Source organism: Rhinopithecus roxellana, chromosome 12, assembly GCF_007565055.1.
Source record: "Rhinopithecus roxellana isolate Shanxi Qingling chromosome 12, ASM756505v1, whole genome shotgun sequence".
NCBI lineage: Eukaryota > Metazoa > Chordata > Mammalia > Primates > Cercopithecidae > Rhinopithecus > Rhinopithecus roxellana.
In genome coordinates, this window is record NC_044560.1 from 116,433,490 (window position 1) to 116,449,980 (window position 16,491).

At 42.0% G+C, this 16,491-nt stretch overlaps 1 protein-coding gene across 6 annotated transcripts; it reads left to right on the forward strand.

Moving 5' to 3' along the window:
• Positions 1-412: 412 nt before the first annotated feature.
• On the forward strand, positions 413-16,291 carry ZNF613 (zinc finger protein 613). Of its 6 annotated transcripts, none has more exons than XM_030941738.1 (6): positions 1,944-2,297; positions 5,406-5,797; positions 8,271-8,478; positions 10,752-10,878; positions 11,159-11,251; positions 14,656-16,291. In XM_030941738.1, exons 3-6 carry the CDS (start codon positions 8,464-8,466, stop codon positions 16,203-16,205), a joined length of 1,785 nt encoding a protein of 594 aa, XP_030797598.1. In that variant the 5' UTR covers positions 1,944-2,297; positions 5,406-5,797; positions 8,271-8,463; the 3' UTR covers positions 16,206-16,291. The 6 variants fall into 6 exon arrangements, with proteins under 6 accessions (XP_030797601.1, XP_030797598.1, XP_030797599.1 ...); XM_030941739.1 differs by having other exon boundaries at positions 5,406-5,512; XM_030941740.1 differs by having other exon boundaries at positions 1,944-2,224.
• Positions 16,292-16,491: the final 200 nt, after the last annotated feature.

The window sequence follows — 16,491 nt, forward strand, 5'->3', positions numbered from 1 at the left end:
GTGGGTCCGTTCGTCAGGATGAGGGGAGGAGGGTGTCTGTGGGCGTCCGTTTAGTGCGGAGTCGTGGAGTTTGTGGGGGAAGCTGGAGCAAGTGGGAGTCGGGATATTGGGGTTGGGGCGTCTCCGGATTCAGACCTGAGGGATCCCAGTGGTCAGTGGTCAGTCTGTCGAGAGCAACGCTTGGAAGTCCGTGATCAGGGCTTGGTGCCTTTGCGGGTCATTCTGTAGGGCTCGGTGGTTGAGGACTGGCGTGAGGAGTGGTTTTTGTCAAGGAAAACGGTGTCTGCCGCGGATTCGGGATTTTATTTTTTTATTTTTGAGACAGGGTCTCGCTCTGTCACACAGGCTTGAGTGCAGTGGCGCAATCGTGGCTCACTGCAGCCTCCATCTCCCGGGCCTCAGGTGATCTTCCCACCTCAGCTTTCGCGAGTAGCTTGGACTACAGGTGAGCGCCACCACGCCTATCTATCTATCTATCTATCTATCTATCTATCTATCTATCTATCTATTTACTTATTGCAGAGATGGGGGTCTCACTATGTTGCCCAGCCTGGTCTCCAACTCCTGGCCTCAAACGATCCTCTCACCTTGGCCTCCCAAAGTGCTGGGATTACAGGCGTGAGCCTTTGCTCCAGACTGTAATCAGGATTTAATATGTGACTCAGTGAGGAGGAGCCCGGGTGCATGTGAACCTGGGTGTGTGGTCCAGGTTTTGGGATTAATCTTAGGGGGTGTGACCAGTGTTAGGGAGGTCTAGATGTGACAGTCGTGGAGACACTTGTGAAGGCTGAAACCTTGGCAGCCGGGACATCCTGATTGGTGTGTGTGTTGAAGTCCAACGGTACATTCCCTCTCAGTCCCTTTTAAGTTTCTCTGCAAGGACTGGTTTACAGACCTCATTTGACTTCTCACATCTCTCCTTCCTCTCATCCTGGTAAATAGGAAACCTTGGGGAAGATCAAAGATTAATCAAATCTGGCGCGGTAGCTCACACCTGTATTCCCAGCATTTGGGAGGCCAAAGTGGGAGGATTGCTTGAGCCCAGGAGTTGGAGACCAGCCTGAACAACACAGCCTGTCTCTCCAAAAAATACAAAAATTAACTGGGTGTGATGACACATGCCTGTAGTCCCAGCTACTCGCAGGCTGAGGTGGGAGGATCACCTGACCCTGGGGAGGTCTAGGCTGCAGTGAACTATGATTGAGCCACTGCACTCCAGCCTGGGCAACAGAGTGAGGCCCTGTCTCAACAGAAAAAAAAAAAGAAAGAAAGAAAGAAAAAGAAAAGAGAAAGGAAAAAACACAAGAAGAAAATGGTAAGGTTTCTATTAAAGACAAAGATTTTCATCCTTCTTCCTCAAGTTTACTGTGTGAATGTATGTATACACACACATAAATATTTTCTCTCAGGTTCTGACACAAGTAAAACAACATCTCTCTTATCCCAAAATGTGTTCCCCAGTAATGACTTTTGATAAGATTTTTGTATATTTCAATTTCAGTTTTCTATGCTTGATTTTCACAATTCAGATAAACTACTGAAACATTGGTATAATTTGCCTTATTTAATGTTATATTATAAACGTTCTTATAGTAAACATACATATTTTTGTTTAAAAAATTTTTTTAAGATTTCTGTGATAGTATACCATCAAGAAGCAAAACTGCACCATTGCAACTTGAATCACTAAGTATGTGGATATATTTAGATAGAATTTTAAGACTTAAAAAGTTCACTTATCATTTTTAAGAACCGGTTATGATTCTGTGTTTACCCAAACATGTTTCTCCCTGACCCTCATCAGCACCTTGGTTTTTAATTTTTTTGCAGTTGTAAATGGTGTGTTTTTCTTTTTGACCTTTCTGTTCTCTTCCAATTTACTCTTACATAGAAGAGCAATTAGTTTATAAAATATTTACATTGTTTTTGGTCACCTTACTGAACAAGCTTCCCTGTTCTCCAGGTTACAGAACTTTTCAAACATATAACACGATTTAAAGAACTTTACAGTTGAATACCTGTATGCCTACCACCTGGATTTTATCATCATTTGTTGTGTTTCTTTTATTATGTATCTATCTGTATATCATCCTTCTACTCATCATTAATCCATCTTTTTTTCATTTTGTAGAGATGGCATCTCACTATGTTGTCCAGACTGATCTTGAACTCCTGACCTCAAGTGATCCTCTCTCCTTTGCCTCCTAAAGTGCTGGGATTCCAGGTGTGAGCCACCTCACCCGGCCACATTTATCCATCTTGTAAAATATTGCTTTGCTTTTTTGGGGCATTTCAAAGTAAGTTGCAGACATTCATACATTTGCCCCTAAATATTTTAGTAGGTTTATCATAATTAAGTTCTACTGACAGCTTTTCCAAATTACAGGTCTATTAGTCACATACTGTATAATTCAGTGGATTTCACTATGTGCAGCCATCACCAAAGTCAATTTTAGAACATTTTCATCACTTAAAAAGAAGCCCCGTACCCTTTTGTTTCCACTCCCTATGCCCTACCACTAAGTACTCACTAATCTACTTTCGGTCTCTATAGATTTGCTTATTTTGACCTTTCTGTTTTCTTCTAATTTACTCTTATTTCATTTCATGTAAATGCCACAATATAGTATGTGGTCTTTTGTGACTGGTTTCTTTCACATAGCATAATTTTTTTTTTTTTCTTTTTTAAGGCAGTCTTACTCTGTCACCCAGGCTGGAGTGCAGTGGCGCAATCTCAGCTCACTGCAACCTCCACCTCCCAAGTTCAAGTGATTCTCCTGCCTCAGCCTCCCAAGTAGCTGGGATTACAGGCACATGCCACCACACACGGCTAATTTTTGTATTATTAGTAGAGACAGAGTTTCGACATGTTGGTCAGGCTGGTCTCAAACTCCTGACTTCAGTTGATCCGCCCGCCTCAGCCTCCCAAAGTGCTGGGATTACAGGTGTGAGCCACTGTGCCCGGCCTACATAGTATAATGTTTTTAAGGTTTGTCTGTGTTGGAGCATGTATCTGTACTTCATTTTTTTTTAATGCCAGAATAGTATTTCATGGTATGGATATAGCACCTTGTATTTACCCTTTCATCAGTTGATGGACTTTTGGATTATTTCCCCTTTTTGGCTATTATAAATAATGTGCTATAAACATTTGTGTGTAAGCTTTTATTGTTTTTATTTCTGTTATATATAAGCGTAGAAATGGAGTTGCTGGGTCATATGGTGTGTTTAACCATTTGAGGAACTACCAGACTTTTCCAAAGTGGCTGCACCATTTTTGGCTGGTGCATTATTTCCACCAGCCATATTTGAGGGTTTCCATTGCCACGATATACCCGCCAACACTTGTTATTTTTGGTTTTTTATTACAGGCATTCTAATGGGTGTTAGATGGTGTCTGATTAAGGTTTCGATTTGCATTTTTTTTTTTTTTTTTTTTTTTTTTTTGAGGCAGAGTCTCACTCTGTCGCCCGGGCTGGAGTGCAGTGGCCAGATCTCAGCTCACTGCAAGCTCCGCCTCCCGGGTTTACTCCATTCTCCTGCCTCAGCCTCCCGAGTAGCTGGGACTACAGGCGCCCGCCACTTCGCCCGGCTAGTTTTTGTACTTTTAGTAGAGACGGGGTTTCACCGTGTTAGCCAGGATGGTCTCGATCTCCTGACCTCGTGATCCGCCCGTCTCGGCCTCCCAAAGTGCTGGGATTACAGGCTTGAGCCACCGCGCCCGGCCCGCGATTTGCATTTTTATGGAGACTTATGTTTGAAGGGGTGGCCTGCCCCTCCACACCTGTGGGTGCTTCTCGTTAGGTGGAACGAGAGACTTGAGAAAAAGAATAATACACAGAGACAAAGTATAGAGAAAGAAAAGCGGGGCCCAGGGGACCGGTGCTGTGCTTACAGAGGACCCACAACGGCACCGGTCCCTGAGTTCCCTCAGTATTTATTGCTCAAAAGATAAGGGAGTAAATCAGCAGTAAGACATACAGATACACGGAGATGTTCCATTTCCCAGGGATGGGCAGGAGACAGATGTTTTTCTTTTACTGAGATTTAAGAGAATGGTGATGGCCTTTAACCACCAGCAGCCTTTAGGCATTTGTTTAACAAAGCGCATTCCTTACAGCCCAAAATCCTTTAAACCTTAAATCACCACAGCGATGTCTCTTGCAAGGACAAGGTTGGGGGTAGGGTCACAGATTAACAGTATCTCAAATACAGAGCCAAATGGAGTCTCTTAAATTTACTTCTTTCTATATAAACACAGTAACAGGCTGACTTTCCCCACATATGTTGAGCCACTTTTCATATACTTATGATATACGTAACTGAGGTACCTGTATTTTTACTAAATATAGAATTGTTAGTATTTTTAATAGCTAGATAGCTCCATTTCACTGGATGTGTGTACTTCTAATCAGCCAATTAATCCTCTGTTAATAGACCTGAATCCTTTAGATCAACTTTGCATGCATGTGTTACTATATCCTTTGCAAAAATTCCCAAGGTGGGTTTTGGGTTCTAGTAATATCTCCAATGAAAGTATTCAATGCAAAGTGTTATTTCCAAAATTGTTTAGTCACTTAATACTGATAAAGAAGTATGTCTGGCCGGGCGCGGTGGCTCAAGCCTGTAATCCCAGCACTTTGGGAGGCCGAGACGGGCGGATCACAAGGTCAGGAGATCGAGACCATCCTGGCTAACACGGTGAAACCCCGTCTCTACTAAAAAATACAAAAAACTAGCCGGGCGAGGTGGCAGGCGCCTGTAGTCCCAGCTACTGGGGAGGCTGAGGCAGGAGAATGGCGTGAATCCGGGAGGCGGAGCTTGCAGTGAGCTGAGATCCGGCCACTGCACTCCAGCCCGGGCGACACAGTGAGACTCCGTCTCAAAAAAAAAAAAAAAAAAAAAAAAAGAAGTATGTCTATTTTGGAATGCTTGCAACTTTTAGATATGAAATCATCAATCTGAATAAAAACTTATTTTTTATATATGTTCAATTGAATCTATAAAACTGTCACTCTTGCTTAGTCATATAATTTGTTTCCTCTTCTTTAATATTGATGATTTATACTTGATTCTTTATCGAACTAATTGGGTAGCATTTCCAGAATAGTTAAAATAGTGATAGTGATCCTGTACATCTTTGATACTGCTCTTCACTTTAGAGAGTGTGCTTTTATAGTTTCATAGAACTTTTTTTCTTCATTCATAGAACTTTTATAGGATGTATTTAATTCTTTGAATTGAGGTAAAATTCACAAGACATAAAATTAATCATTTTAAAGGCAACAGTGCAGTGGCTCTTAGTACATTCACAGTGTTGTACAACTACCACTTGCAGTCACTTCACATTCTCCCCTCCAGTAGACCCTGGAAACCACCCATGTGCTTTCTGTCTCTTTTTGTAGAGCGCCTGATTCTGTTGCTGTTCGGAGCGCCACTTGTAACCGACCACAATCCCTGGTGGACTGAACAAAGCGGGGCAAACGCTAGAATAAAAGACAAAGACAAAAGAGTATATTTGGAAGAAGGGGTCGGGGCACCTTGCCTCTAGTGGACAAGGGCCCTGAGCTTTATGCAGCCCTCTGTATTTATTAGGCAAAAGAGATAGAGAGAAGCAGGGGGCAGGGGGTTGGGGGAGAGGCAGGTGATTGTTGAGTAATTGTCAGTCGGGCCCTTTGGTTCACAGCAGGCTTGTGAGACTGCATTCCTTTAACAATAGGCTCTAGATGTCCCCGTAGATAGCCTCAAGGAGCCTGGCGCCAGGGAGTGATGGCCCTCAGCAAACTTTCTGGGACAGGTACAGAAGCAAGTTTGCCCACATTCTGTACTTATGATGAACAGTTCGCTGTTTGATCATGTAGCCTCCAGTGGAATGCTGAGTTGATCACCATCCCTTTGGCCTTTTCAGCTCCCAACATTTTTTTTTTTTTTTTTGAGACAGAGTTTCACTCTTGTTGCCCTGGCTGAAGTGCAATGGCTTGATCTCACCTCACCGCAGCCTCTGCCTCCCGGGTTCAAGCAATTCTCCTGCCTCAGCTAGGATTACAGGCATGCGCCACCACACCCAGCTAATTTTGTATTTTTAGTAGAGACTGGGTTTCTCTATGTTGGTCGGGCTGGTCTCGAACTCCTGATCTCAGATGATCTGCCCGCCTCGGCCTCCCAAAGTCCTGGGATTACAGGCATGAGCCACCGCACCTGGCCAGTGTGCTTTCTGTCTCTATGCATTTACCTGATCTGGGTATTTTATATAAATGAAATCATATAATGTGACATTTAGTGTCTGATATTTTCTTTTTTTTTTTGAGACAGGGTCTCACTCTGTTGCCCAGGCTGGAGTGCAGTGGTGCACTCTTGGCTCACTGCAACCTCTGCCTCCTGGGCTCAAGCAATTCTCATGCCTCAGCCACCCTAATAGCTGGGATTATAGGCGCACACCACCATGCCTGGCTAATTTTTAAACTTTTTGTAGAGATGGAGTTTCTTCATGTTGCCCAGGCTGGTCTTGAACTCTTGAGCTCAAAGCAATCTGCCTGCCTTGGCCTCCCAAAGTGCTGGGATTACAGATGTGAGCTCCTGCACCTGAGTGTCTGACATTTTCACTTAGTAGAATATTTTTGTGGTTGTGGATTGTGTGCTGGGCTACTCCTTTAATGATTAGCCAGGGCATCTATAAACCTGCCTTACCCTTCACTTCCTGCTTGCACTGAACCTGTAGACATCAGCCAGAAGGAATGTTTAGAGTCTTCTCAGGTCTTTTCTCAGCCAACATCCTCCCCTGTGCATGCATGTGGCTTTATAAATTCCTCAGTCTATACGAGTGCTTTTGAATGGCATGATTTCCCCAAGACACTTTCCTCCTAACTTTTTCTCTCAACCTTTCCTCTATGGCTCAAGTGTAATCTTTTGCCCCAGGCAGCTGAAGGTTGTTGTTCTGCTTCACAAAGTTTTTGAGAAATGCCCATTACTTTTCCTCCCTGAGTGAGTTCCAAAACAGGAAGGGGCCTGTTGCGTAGGTCCTTCAGGTAGTTAGAAAAGACAACAATCAATTTTTTATTTTTATTTTTGAGACAGGGTCTCACTCTGTCACCCAGGGTGGAGTACAGTGATGAGATCATGGCTCACCGCAGACTCAAACTCCTGGGCTCAAGTGATCCTCCTGCCTCCGCCTCCCAAAGTGCTGGGATTATAGGGAGGCATAAGCCACCATGCCCAGCCAGTTGCCTTTTTTTTTATTCAACATTTACTCTGTTGTTGTAAACCTTTGACTATTTTTCAGAGTCCTGACCAAGTTTTTGTTTCATTTTTTATTGTTTTTACTTGATTTTTTGATAGTTTTTTTACTTGAGTTTTTGATTTTTATGTAGAGGGACAGACCCTTGGACCTACTTACTCTGCCATTTTTACTCAATGAGATTTTCCTCCACAGTATACTTGATTTTGTTTTTTCTGTTGTTGGTACTTTTAGAAAAGAAATAAGCTGATGCAAGTGCACCTTCAGTGATATCCTCTAATCCACCCCCTTTCCTCTCCTCCATCCCTAGGGATAACTATTCTCTTGAACTAATTTCATATAATGCATGTTTTATTAAATGTGTACATATCCAAAATTAATATATAGTCTTGTTTTATGTTTTTTAATTTTTTAAATATACTTTTCTTTGTTGTTTCTTTCATATGATGATGATTTGTGAACATGTCCTGTTTGGTAATGATGCTTTCTCTGTAAGCCTTAGGTCAATATTGGAGTGGAAAATAATGATTGATACCTTATAAGGATATAATGCAGTAGGTAGTAATGAGAAATCAAATAAGACAGTGCCTCTGCTTGGCTTAGTACATTTGTCTTCAAACTGAGGCATGCCTACATGTGAGGTGTATGATGACTTTGGACCAGGCATGTGGACATGTGGTTTTAAAGAAATAAATATCCAAATCCTCACCTTCTCTGTCCTTTTTCTAAAATCTGATCTAAGAAGTCTCTTCGTGTTGCAGCATCATGTTGGCGCTGGTTCTCCTTTCCCAACTCTCCTCTCACAGTCACCCCACTTCCATGTCACAGAAGACAGTTTGTAAATGTATTGGTCATACATATAGAATGTTATATTTTGTTGCCCCAGGATTTGTTGTTGCCCCAGGGTGGGTAAAAACTTCTGGGGCCCCAAATAAAGGGACAGTTAGAGATGGCCTTGCATTAAGGTGAGTACACAGCAGCAGTGACAGCACCTGGGCCTGCAGGGAATGTACACTCAAATAAATTTACTCTTCAGCCCGCAGTTCCTGACTCCAGGGGCAAGACACTTCAAGTGAGGTGAGGAGGAGGTTCCAGGACCTGGATACCATCTTTTGCAGGGATATAATTCACCAGAGACCAAGATTTCTAGCCAGAAATTGAGGGCAGCTCAAGGAGAGACTACAGACACAGCATCCTACTTACTGGCTATTTCCCAGTAACAGAAGAAAATGATCAAGTCCCAGGTGACTTTTGGTTTGTTTTATTCTTTCCTTCATCACATGATTGATTTCTGGAAGACTTTAAAAGTCAATTGAATTAAGTGAAAAAGTATAAATTGGTAAACTAGGATTTGTGCATCAGTAAATTTAGATTTTAATTTCAACATTGAGGCAAAGTAGGATCGGGACTATATTGTTCACATGTGGTATCATAGAAAGATATTTGGTCTTTGTCTGCAGTTCCTGGCATAGAGCTTCTAAAACCCTTGGAATTTCCTGAATGATAAGGGTCTTTTTTTTTGAGACAGGGTCTCACTTTGTCACCCAGCTGGAGTGCAGTGGTGCAATCTCGGCTCACTGCAGCCTCGGCCTCCTGGGCTCAAGCAATCATCCCATCTCACCCTCCCAACTAGCTGGGAGTGTGTGCCACCAGGCCCAGCTAATTTTTTGTATTTCTTTTGTAGAGATGGCGTTTCACCATGTTGCACAGACTGGTCTCTAACTCCCGAGCTGAAGAAATCTGTCTCCCTTGGCTTCCCAAAGTTCTAGGACTACAGCTGTGAGCCACTATGCCTGGTGCTCTTTTTTTCTAGTGAGACTACTCTCAGTGGACCCCTAGGTAGCTTCAATATGGAGACTGGTTGCCAGAAAGACCAAGCCTTCATTAGAAGCTTGGAACTTTCAGTCCTACCCCTAATCTCCAGGGAGTAGAGAGAGGCTGGAGATTGAGTTCAGTCACCAGTGGCCAGTGATTTATTCAACCATGCCTGTGTAACATAAAAACTCATAAACAGTGGGGTTTGGAGAGCTGGGTTGGTGAACACATTGAGGTGCTGGGAGGTTTGTGCATGCAGAGAGAGCCTGGAAATTTATGCCCATACACCACCATACCATGCCCTGTGCAGCTTTTCCATTGGGTTGTTCCTGGGTTGTAAATAAACCAGTAATAGTAAAGTGCTTTCCTGAGTTCTGTGAGTTGTTCTAGTAGATTATTGAACCTCAGGGTGGGTTGCAGAAATCCCCACATTTGTAGCCAAGGGACAAAAGTCTTTGTAACCTGGGGACCTCACACTTGTGACTGGTGTCTGAAGTAAGGTTGGTCTTGAAACCTTAACCTATGGGTCTTCCAGGAGTTGATGTCAGAATTAAATCTTGTATTTGCTCTTTCAAACTAAATTGGTACATGCTAGACCTTACCTATCCTCTGTATTTATTAATCTGTCTTTTATATATTGCATTATTCTGCCCTTTTGTTGCATTTTTGGTAGTTTTTTCAGATCTACTTACCAGTTCATTGACTATCTCTTCAGTTAGGCTGCTTACATGCCTGATAATGTAAATATAAATACTTCAAAACCATATGTGTGTATGGTTTTTGAATAATATTTTTTATTTTTTTATTATTTATTTATTTTATTTTTATTTATTTATTTATTTTGAGATGGAGTCTCGCTCTGTCACCCAGGCTGGAGTACAGTGGCATGATCTCGGCTTACTGCAACCTTTGCCTCCTGGGTTCAAGTGATTCTCCTGCCTCAGTCTTCCAAGTAGCTGGGATTACAGGCATGCGCCACCATGCCTGGCTAATTTTTGTATTTTTAGTAAAGATGGGGTTTTGCCATTTTGGGCAAGCTGATCTCGAACTGCTGACCTCAGGTGATCTGCCCACCTAGGCCTCCCAAGGTGCTGGGATTACAGGCGTGAGCCACCGCGCCCGGCCTATTTATTTATTTTTTAAGCCAGTCACGTTTAGCAGTAGGGGGTAATAATACTTAATTGTCCCTTGTTCTTTGGACATGTTTTGGAAAGATTCTTTTACTCCTCCTAACATATAAAATACACTTATTTATTATGTAATATCTTGCAGCGTTTGGGGTTTCTTCCTGGTTGATTCTGATAGTGCACATGAAGATTCATTGAAGATTCATGGTGAATAAAGGAGTATGCTTTATTCATCCTGATATCGCTAAAATATATTTAGTGTCTAGCAAATATGTGCTCAAAAAAAAAAAGGATTAGCAAGAGGATTAAATGATTGGTTCTTATAGAAACTTCTGATTTGTTAAATGATAGATAATTATACAACTACAGAATATTTTGCTAGAGATAGATTTTGAATATAGATAGACTTTGGAGATGGATTTTGCCTCTGTGACAATGTATTTTTTAAAAAATCAACAGTACCTAGATATATAGATGCAGACTATTTGGTGAAAATGAGCCGGACAATGTCCTTCACATTGCTTCCATATAAAAAAGAGAAATACTTCATATTAAGCAGGACTCTCTTATTACAGGAATCACTGACCCTGGAGGACGTGGCTGTGGAGTTCACCTGGGAGGAGTGGCAGTTCCTTGGCCCTGCTCAGAAGGACCTGTACCGAGACGTGATGTTGGAGAACTATAGCAACCTGGTGTCAGTGGGTGAGGACAGCTGCCCTGTGTCACTCAGAGAGTACCCAGTCAAAGGCCTTTGCTCTCTCAGCTTTCAAAAGCTATGGAGGGCCTGTGGTACTCTCAAGTGGTAGATCTGTCCTCTCCGTAGCCCCAGATAAAAGAGTATAATGTGCCCCCTTCACAGGGGAAATCCCTTTGCTTTGCAGACACATAAATTACATAGTTCCTAAAACAGAACATGGTCCCATGTTGATAGACCATAGCTTAATTCAGTGAGCCTAAGTTGTCTATCATTTCCTATGAACAGGGTATCAAGCCAGCAAGCCAGATGCACTCTCCAAGTTGGAACAAGGAGAACCATGGACAGTAGAAAATGAAATCCACAGCCAAATCTGTCCAGGTGAGTTCAGGGTGGGAGCCAGCAAGGAGGGTGGCTAGCAAGTCACATGCTAGTTGTTCAGCAGTGTCTGAGCTGTCAGGGCATCTGAGGCTATGTGGACAGGGCCTCCATGTATCCCTCTCCCGACACAAAAGCTCTTTCTCCTTCAGGTGTTTAGAGGAACATCTACCTCTTTATCTCCTCTTGGATTTCATCACTGTTTATTTTTTTTTTATTTTATTTTATTTTTTGAGATGGAGTCTTACTCTGTCACCCAGGCTGGAGCCCAGTGGTGCAATCTCGGCTCACTGCATCCTCTGCCTCCCAGTTGAAGCAATTCTCCTGCCTCAGTCTCCCCAGTAGCTGGGATAACAGGCACCCACCACTATACCCAGCTAAGTTTTTTTGTATTTTCAGTGGAGATGGGGTTTCACCAAGTTGACCAGGATGATCTCAAACTCCTGACCTCTGGTGATCCACCCGCTTCGGCCTCCTGAAGTGCTGGGATTATAGGTGTGAGCCACCACACCCAGCCTCATCAGTCTTCATTTAATCTAGGTTTGATTTGTTTTTCTCAATGTTTCTTCCTTTTTAGGATTCTCAAATCTCATCATTTCTTGTTCCCCCATCAGAGCATCTCTACCTGTTCATTCTGCTTCTCTTGCTATGAAATTCCTCCTTCCATGTCTGTCTCCAAAGAGTGATCTTGGATATCAGCACTCTTTCCTGGCTACTATACCTTTCTGCCCCTTTAGATAATGTTGATTTTTTTTCCTAAGGTCTTCCCACACTATCTTGGACTCTGTGCCCCTTAGTAACTTGGTCTGTTGCTTTGCATGTATTTGCTTCCTTAGCTTCTCTTTTTTCTCCCACTCTGAGGTCCTCCAGAGGTTCTGTTTTCCATTTATTTTGCTCTGTTCTCATATCCTTTAAAAGTTTCCTTCATTCTGATGACTTAAGTTCTTGTTCTCTATGGAGACTCTCAGATTGACATCTCCCTTAATATTTCCTAACTTACATGTTTGTACCATGTTTTTTACCCACTTGCATGTCAACTCCTTGAGTCAACCTGGCCACCATAGGGTTACCTTGAAACTTCCCTGCCTCCTCAGCTCCCGTATTTAAAGTCCTTGTTCTTTCCATTGATTTTTGAAGAATTCTCATTCTCTTTCCAACCCAAACCAGATTACTAAACCTCATGCCTGCTTTGCTTCAATTTACTTTTGGAATCATTAATTCTGCCCATTATTTAGTTTCTCTTAAATTATTTTGCTGGGCTTATTCCTTTAAAGCTTTTCTGTTCTTACCATAATCTGATGGCATTGAGTCCCAGTGAATCATAGCAGTCATATAAGATGGAAATTTCTCATCTGTCAAGTGATATTCTAGTTGAATCTCCATGATATGGTATCATCTTGCCTACACAGAGTTTGCTTTCCTTTTCCTTTTCCTAAATTCAAAGCCAACTATATTTAAAGCACTACATTTGAAGTAGTCTCCCCAGTGTGTCCCATACTTTCCTTGTTTCATTGCCTTAAATATTTTTTGATAGCCTATTACATACGGGCCCTGACAGCTGTGAACATCAACAAAATTCTTCTTGGAGATTACATGCTAAAAGGAAGAGGCACAAAATTAATCAAAATGGATAAATGTCTTGTGGTGAAAAATGCTGGGAAGATCAATAACAAAGCATAATGAGGGATGCCGGGAGTGGGAATGGGTCTTTGGTGAGATGCCTTTGAGCAGCTGTATGAGAGATGTGAGTACATCCCTCAGGTGAATTACCTTCCAAGTAGATAAAATAGCAGGTCCAAAGGCCTAAGGCAGGTGTGCGTTTGAGGAACTTTAAGGAAGCCTGTGTGAATACAGAGGAGTGAACAAGACGGGCAGTGGTTGGAGATAATATGGAGGTAAGGACAGTGTGATGAGATCTGGAGTTTGGGGTAGACAGGTCTATGACCTTTCAAGGACATTTTAATGACTTGATTTTTTTTTTTTTTTTTTTTTGAGACAGAGTCTTTCTGTCACCAGGCTAGAGTTGCAGTGGCATGATCTCGGCTCATTGTAACCTCTGCCTCCGTGATTCAACCTGATTCAAGCAATTCTCCTGCCTCAGCCTCCCGAGTAGCTGAAACTACAGTTGCATGCCACCACGCCCAGCTAATTTTTGTATTTTTAGTAGAGACGGGGTTTCACCATGTTGGCCAGGATGGTCTTGATCTCCTGACCTTCTGATCTGCATGCCCCGGCCTCCCAAAGTGCTGGGATTACAGGCATGAGCCACCACATCCGGCCATGACTTTTTTTAAAAAATTATGAGATGAGGAAACGTGAGGGAGTTTTGAGTAGAAGAGTGACATGATGTCATTTATATTTAAAAGGATCACTGACTACTTTGTAGAAAGTATACAGGAGAAGGCAGAGGTTGAAACCTGAAGTTCACTTGGGAGGCTATTGCTATAGTACCAGACAGAGTGATTCTCTTCCACCTAGGTGGTGGGGGGGGTGGCGGTGAGTGTTAGTTAGTTGCAGAATACAGGAGTCCCCTGTTATCCGCAGTTTCTCTTTCTACAGTTTCAGTTACCTGCAGTCAACTATGGCCTGGAAATGTTAAATGGGAAATTCCAGAAATAAACAATTCTTAATTACATTGCTCACCATTCCAAGGAGCATGAAATCTTGCACCATCCTGCTCCATCCTAGAACAGGAATCATTTTTTTGTCCTGCATATCCATGCTGTGTACCCTACCCACCTGTGTCGCTTAGTAGCCATCTTGGTTATCAGATCAACTGTCAAGGTATCACAGTGCTTGTGTTCAAGTAACCCTTGTTTTACTTGATAATGTCTCCAATGCTCAAGAGTGTGATGCTGGCCTATTATTATAATTCTTCTATTTCATGATTTGTTATTGTTAATCTCTTGCTGTGCCTAGTTTATAAACTTTATTATAGGTGTATATGCACTGTATAGGAAAAAACATAACGGATATAGGGTTTAGTATGATTCAAAGTTTCAGGCATCCATGGTGGGGGGGTCTTGGAACATATTGCCCATAGATGAGGGATTACTATATATTTATAAAGGAGGACATACGGAATTTCCTATTGAAGTAGACAAAGGGTGTGAGACAAACATACAAATGAAAGATGATAGTAAGGTTTCTGGCATGAGTGTGAGCAGGAATTAACTTGCCATTTCCTGAGAAATTTACCTTGTTTATACACTGACTGCTTTTATTTTTTGTTTTCTTTGTTTAAATTATAATGGTTTATTCTTATCCAAGTGACAATAGGCATATCTACTTGGAGTTTTTTAAACCATGGAAATAGTGTGGTCAGTAGAGCCAGCCTGTACAAAGCTATTTGTGAAACAGTTCTATTCCATGCTCACACAAAGATTTATTATTCTCTTCTTTCCTAGAAATCAAGAAAGTTGACAATCGTCTACAGATGCACTCACAAAACCAAAGATGTCTGAAGAGAGTGGAACAATGCCATAAACATAATGCCTTTGGAAACATCATTCATCAGAGGAAAAGTGATTTTCCTTTAAGGCAAAATCATGATACATTTGACTTACATGGGAAAATACTGAAATCAAATTTAAGTTTAATCAACCAGAACAAAAGGTATGAAATCAAGAAGTCTGTGGGGGTTAATGGAGATGGGAAATCCTTCCTTCATGCCAAGCATGAACAATTTCATAATGAAATGAACTTCCCCGAAGGTGGAAATTCTACGAATACAAATTCACAATTCATTAAGCATCAGCAAACTCAAAAGATAGATAAGCCCCATGTATGCACTGAGTGCGGGAAGGCTTTCCTCAAGAAGTCTCGCCTCATCTATCATCAGAGAGTTCACACTGGAGAGAAACCTCATGGATGCAGTATATGTGGGAAAGCCTTCTCCAGAAAGTATAGGCTCAATGAACACCAGAGAAATCACACAGGAGAGAAACCCTATGAATGCACTGAATGTGACAAAGCATTCCGCTGGAAATCACAGTTCAATGTGCACCAGAAAATTCATACAGGAGAGAAATCATATATATGCAGTGATTGTGGAAAAGGCTTCATCAAGAAGTCTTGGCTCATTAATCATCAGAGAGTTCATACAGGAGAGAAACCACATGGATGCAGCCTGTGTGGGAAAACCTTCTCCAAAAAGTCCAGGCTCACTCAACACCAGAGAACTCATACAGGAGAGAAACCCTATGAATGCACTGAATGTGACAAAGCATTCCACTGGAAATCACAGCTGAATGTGCATCAGAAAGCTCACACAGGAGAGAAGTCATATATATGCAGTGATTGTGGAAAAGGCTTCACTCAGAAGGGAAATCTCATTGTACATCAGCGAATTCATACTGGAGAAAAACCCTATATATGCAATGAATGTGGAAAAGGCTTCATCCAAAAGGGTAATCTCCTTATTCATCGACGTACTCACACTGGAGAGAAACCCTATGTATGCAATGAATGTGGGAAAGGCTTCAGCCAGAAGACATGCTTAATATCCCATCAGAGATTTCACACAGGAAAGACACCCTTTGTATGTACTGAGTGTGGAAAATCCTGTTCACACAAGTCGGGTCTCATTAACCACCAGAGAATTCACACAGGAGAAAAACCCTATACATGCAGCGACTGTGGGAAAGCTTTCAGAGATAAATCATGTCTCAACAGACATCGGAGGACTCATACAGGGGAGAGACCCTATGGATGCTCTGATTGTGGGAAAGCTTTCTCCCACTTGTCATGCCTTGTTTATCATAAGGGAATGCTGCATGCAAGAGAGAAACGTGTAGGTTCAGTCAAATTGGAAAATCCTTTCTCAGAGAGTCATAGCTTATCACATACAAGTGATCTCATACAGGATAAAGACTCTGTTAACATGGTGACTGTGCAGATGCCTTCTGTGGCAGCTCAGACTTCGTTAACTAACAGTTCCAAGCAGATAGCAAAGTAGCCATTGTGAGCCAGCCTGTTGCCAGAAGTTCAGTCTCAGCAGATAGTAGAATTTGCACAGAATAAAAATCTTATGAATGCAATGAATGTGGTAGTGCTTTCAGTGATCAATTACATCTATGTCACAAAAAACACACAGGAGCAAACATACATTCAAGGTGGAAAACCCTTGAGTAAAACCTTATGGTTGACAAGCATATACTCAGAGAAAAATAGTATGAAGTAGAGACTGGGAAAGTCTTTTATGGGAAGATAGATCCTCTCATCAGTGACCATAGGTCACATCA

Bases quoted from the DNA above. Each gene is read 5' to 3' on its own strand.
- ZNF613 (XM_030941741.1), top strand. The intron at 10,879-11,158 runs GTGAGGACAGCT...TCCTATGAACAG, and splicing joins TAGCAACCTGGTGTCAGTGG to GGTATCAAGCCAGCAAGCCA. The intron at 11,252-14,655 runs GTGAGTTCAGGG...CTTCTTTCCTAG, and splicing joins CCACAGCCAAATCTGTCCAG to AAATCAAGAAAGTTGACAAT.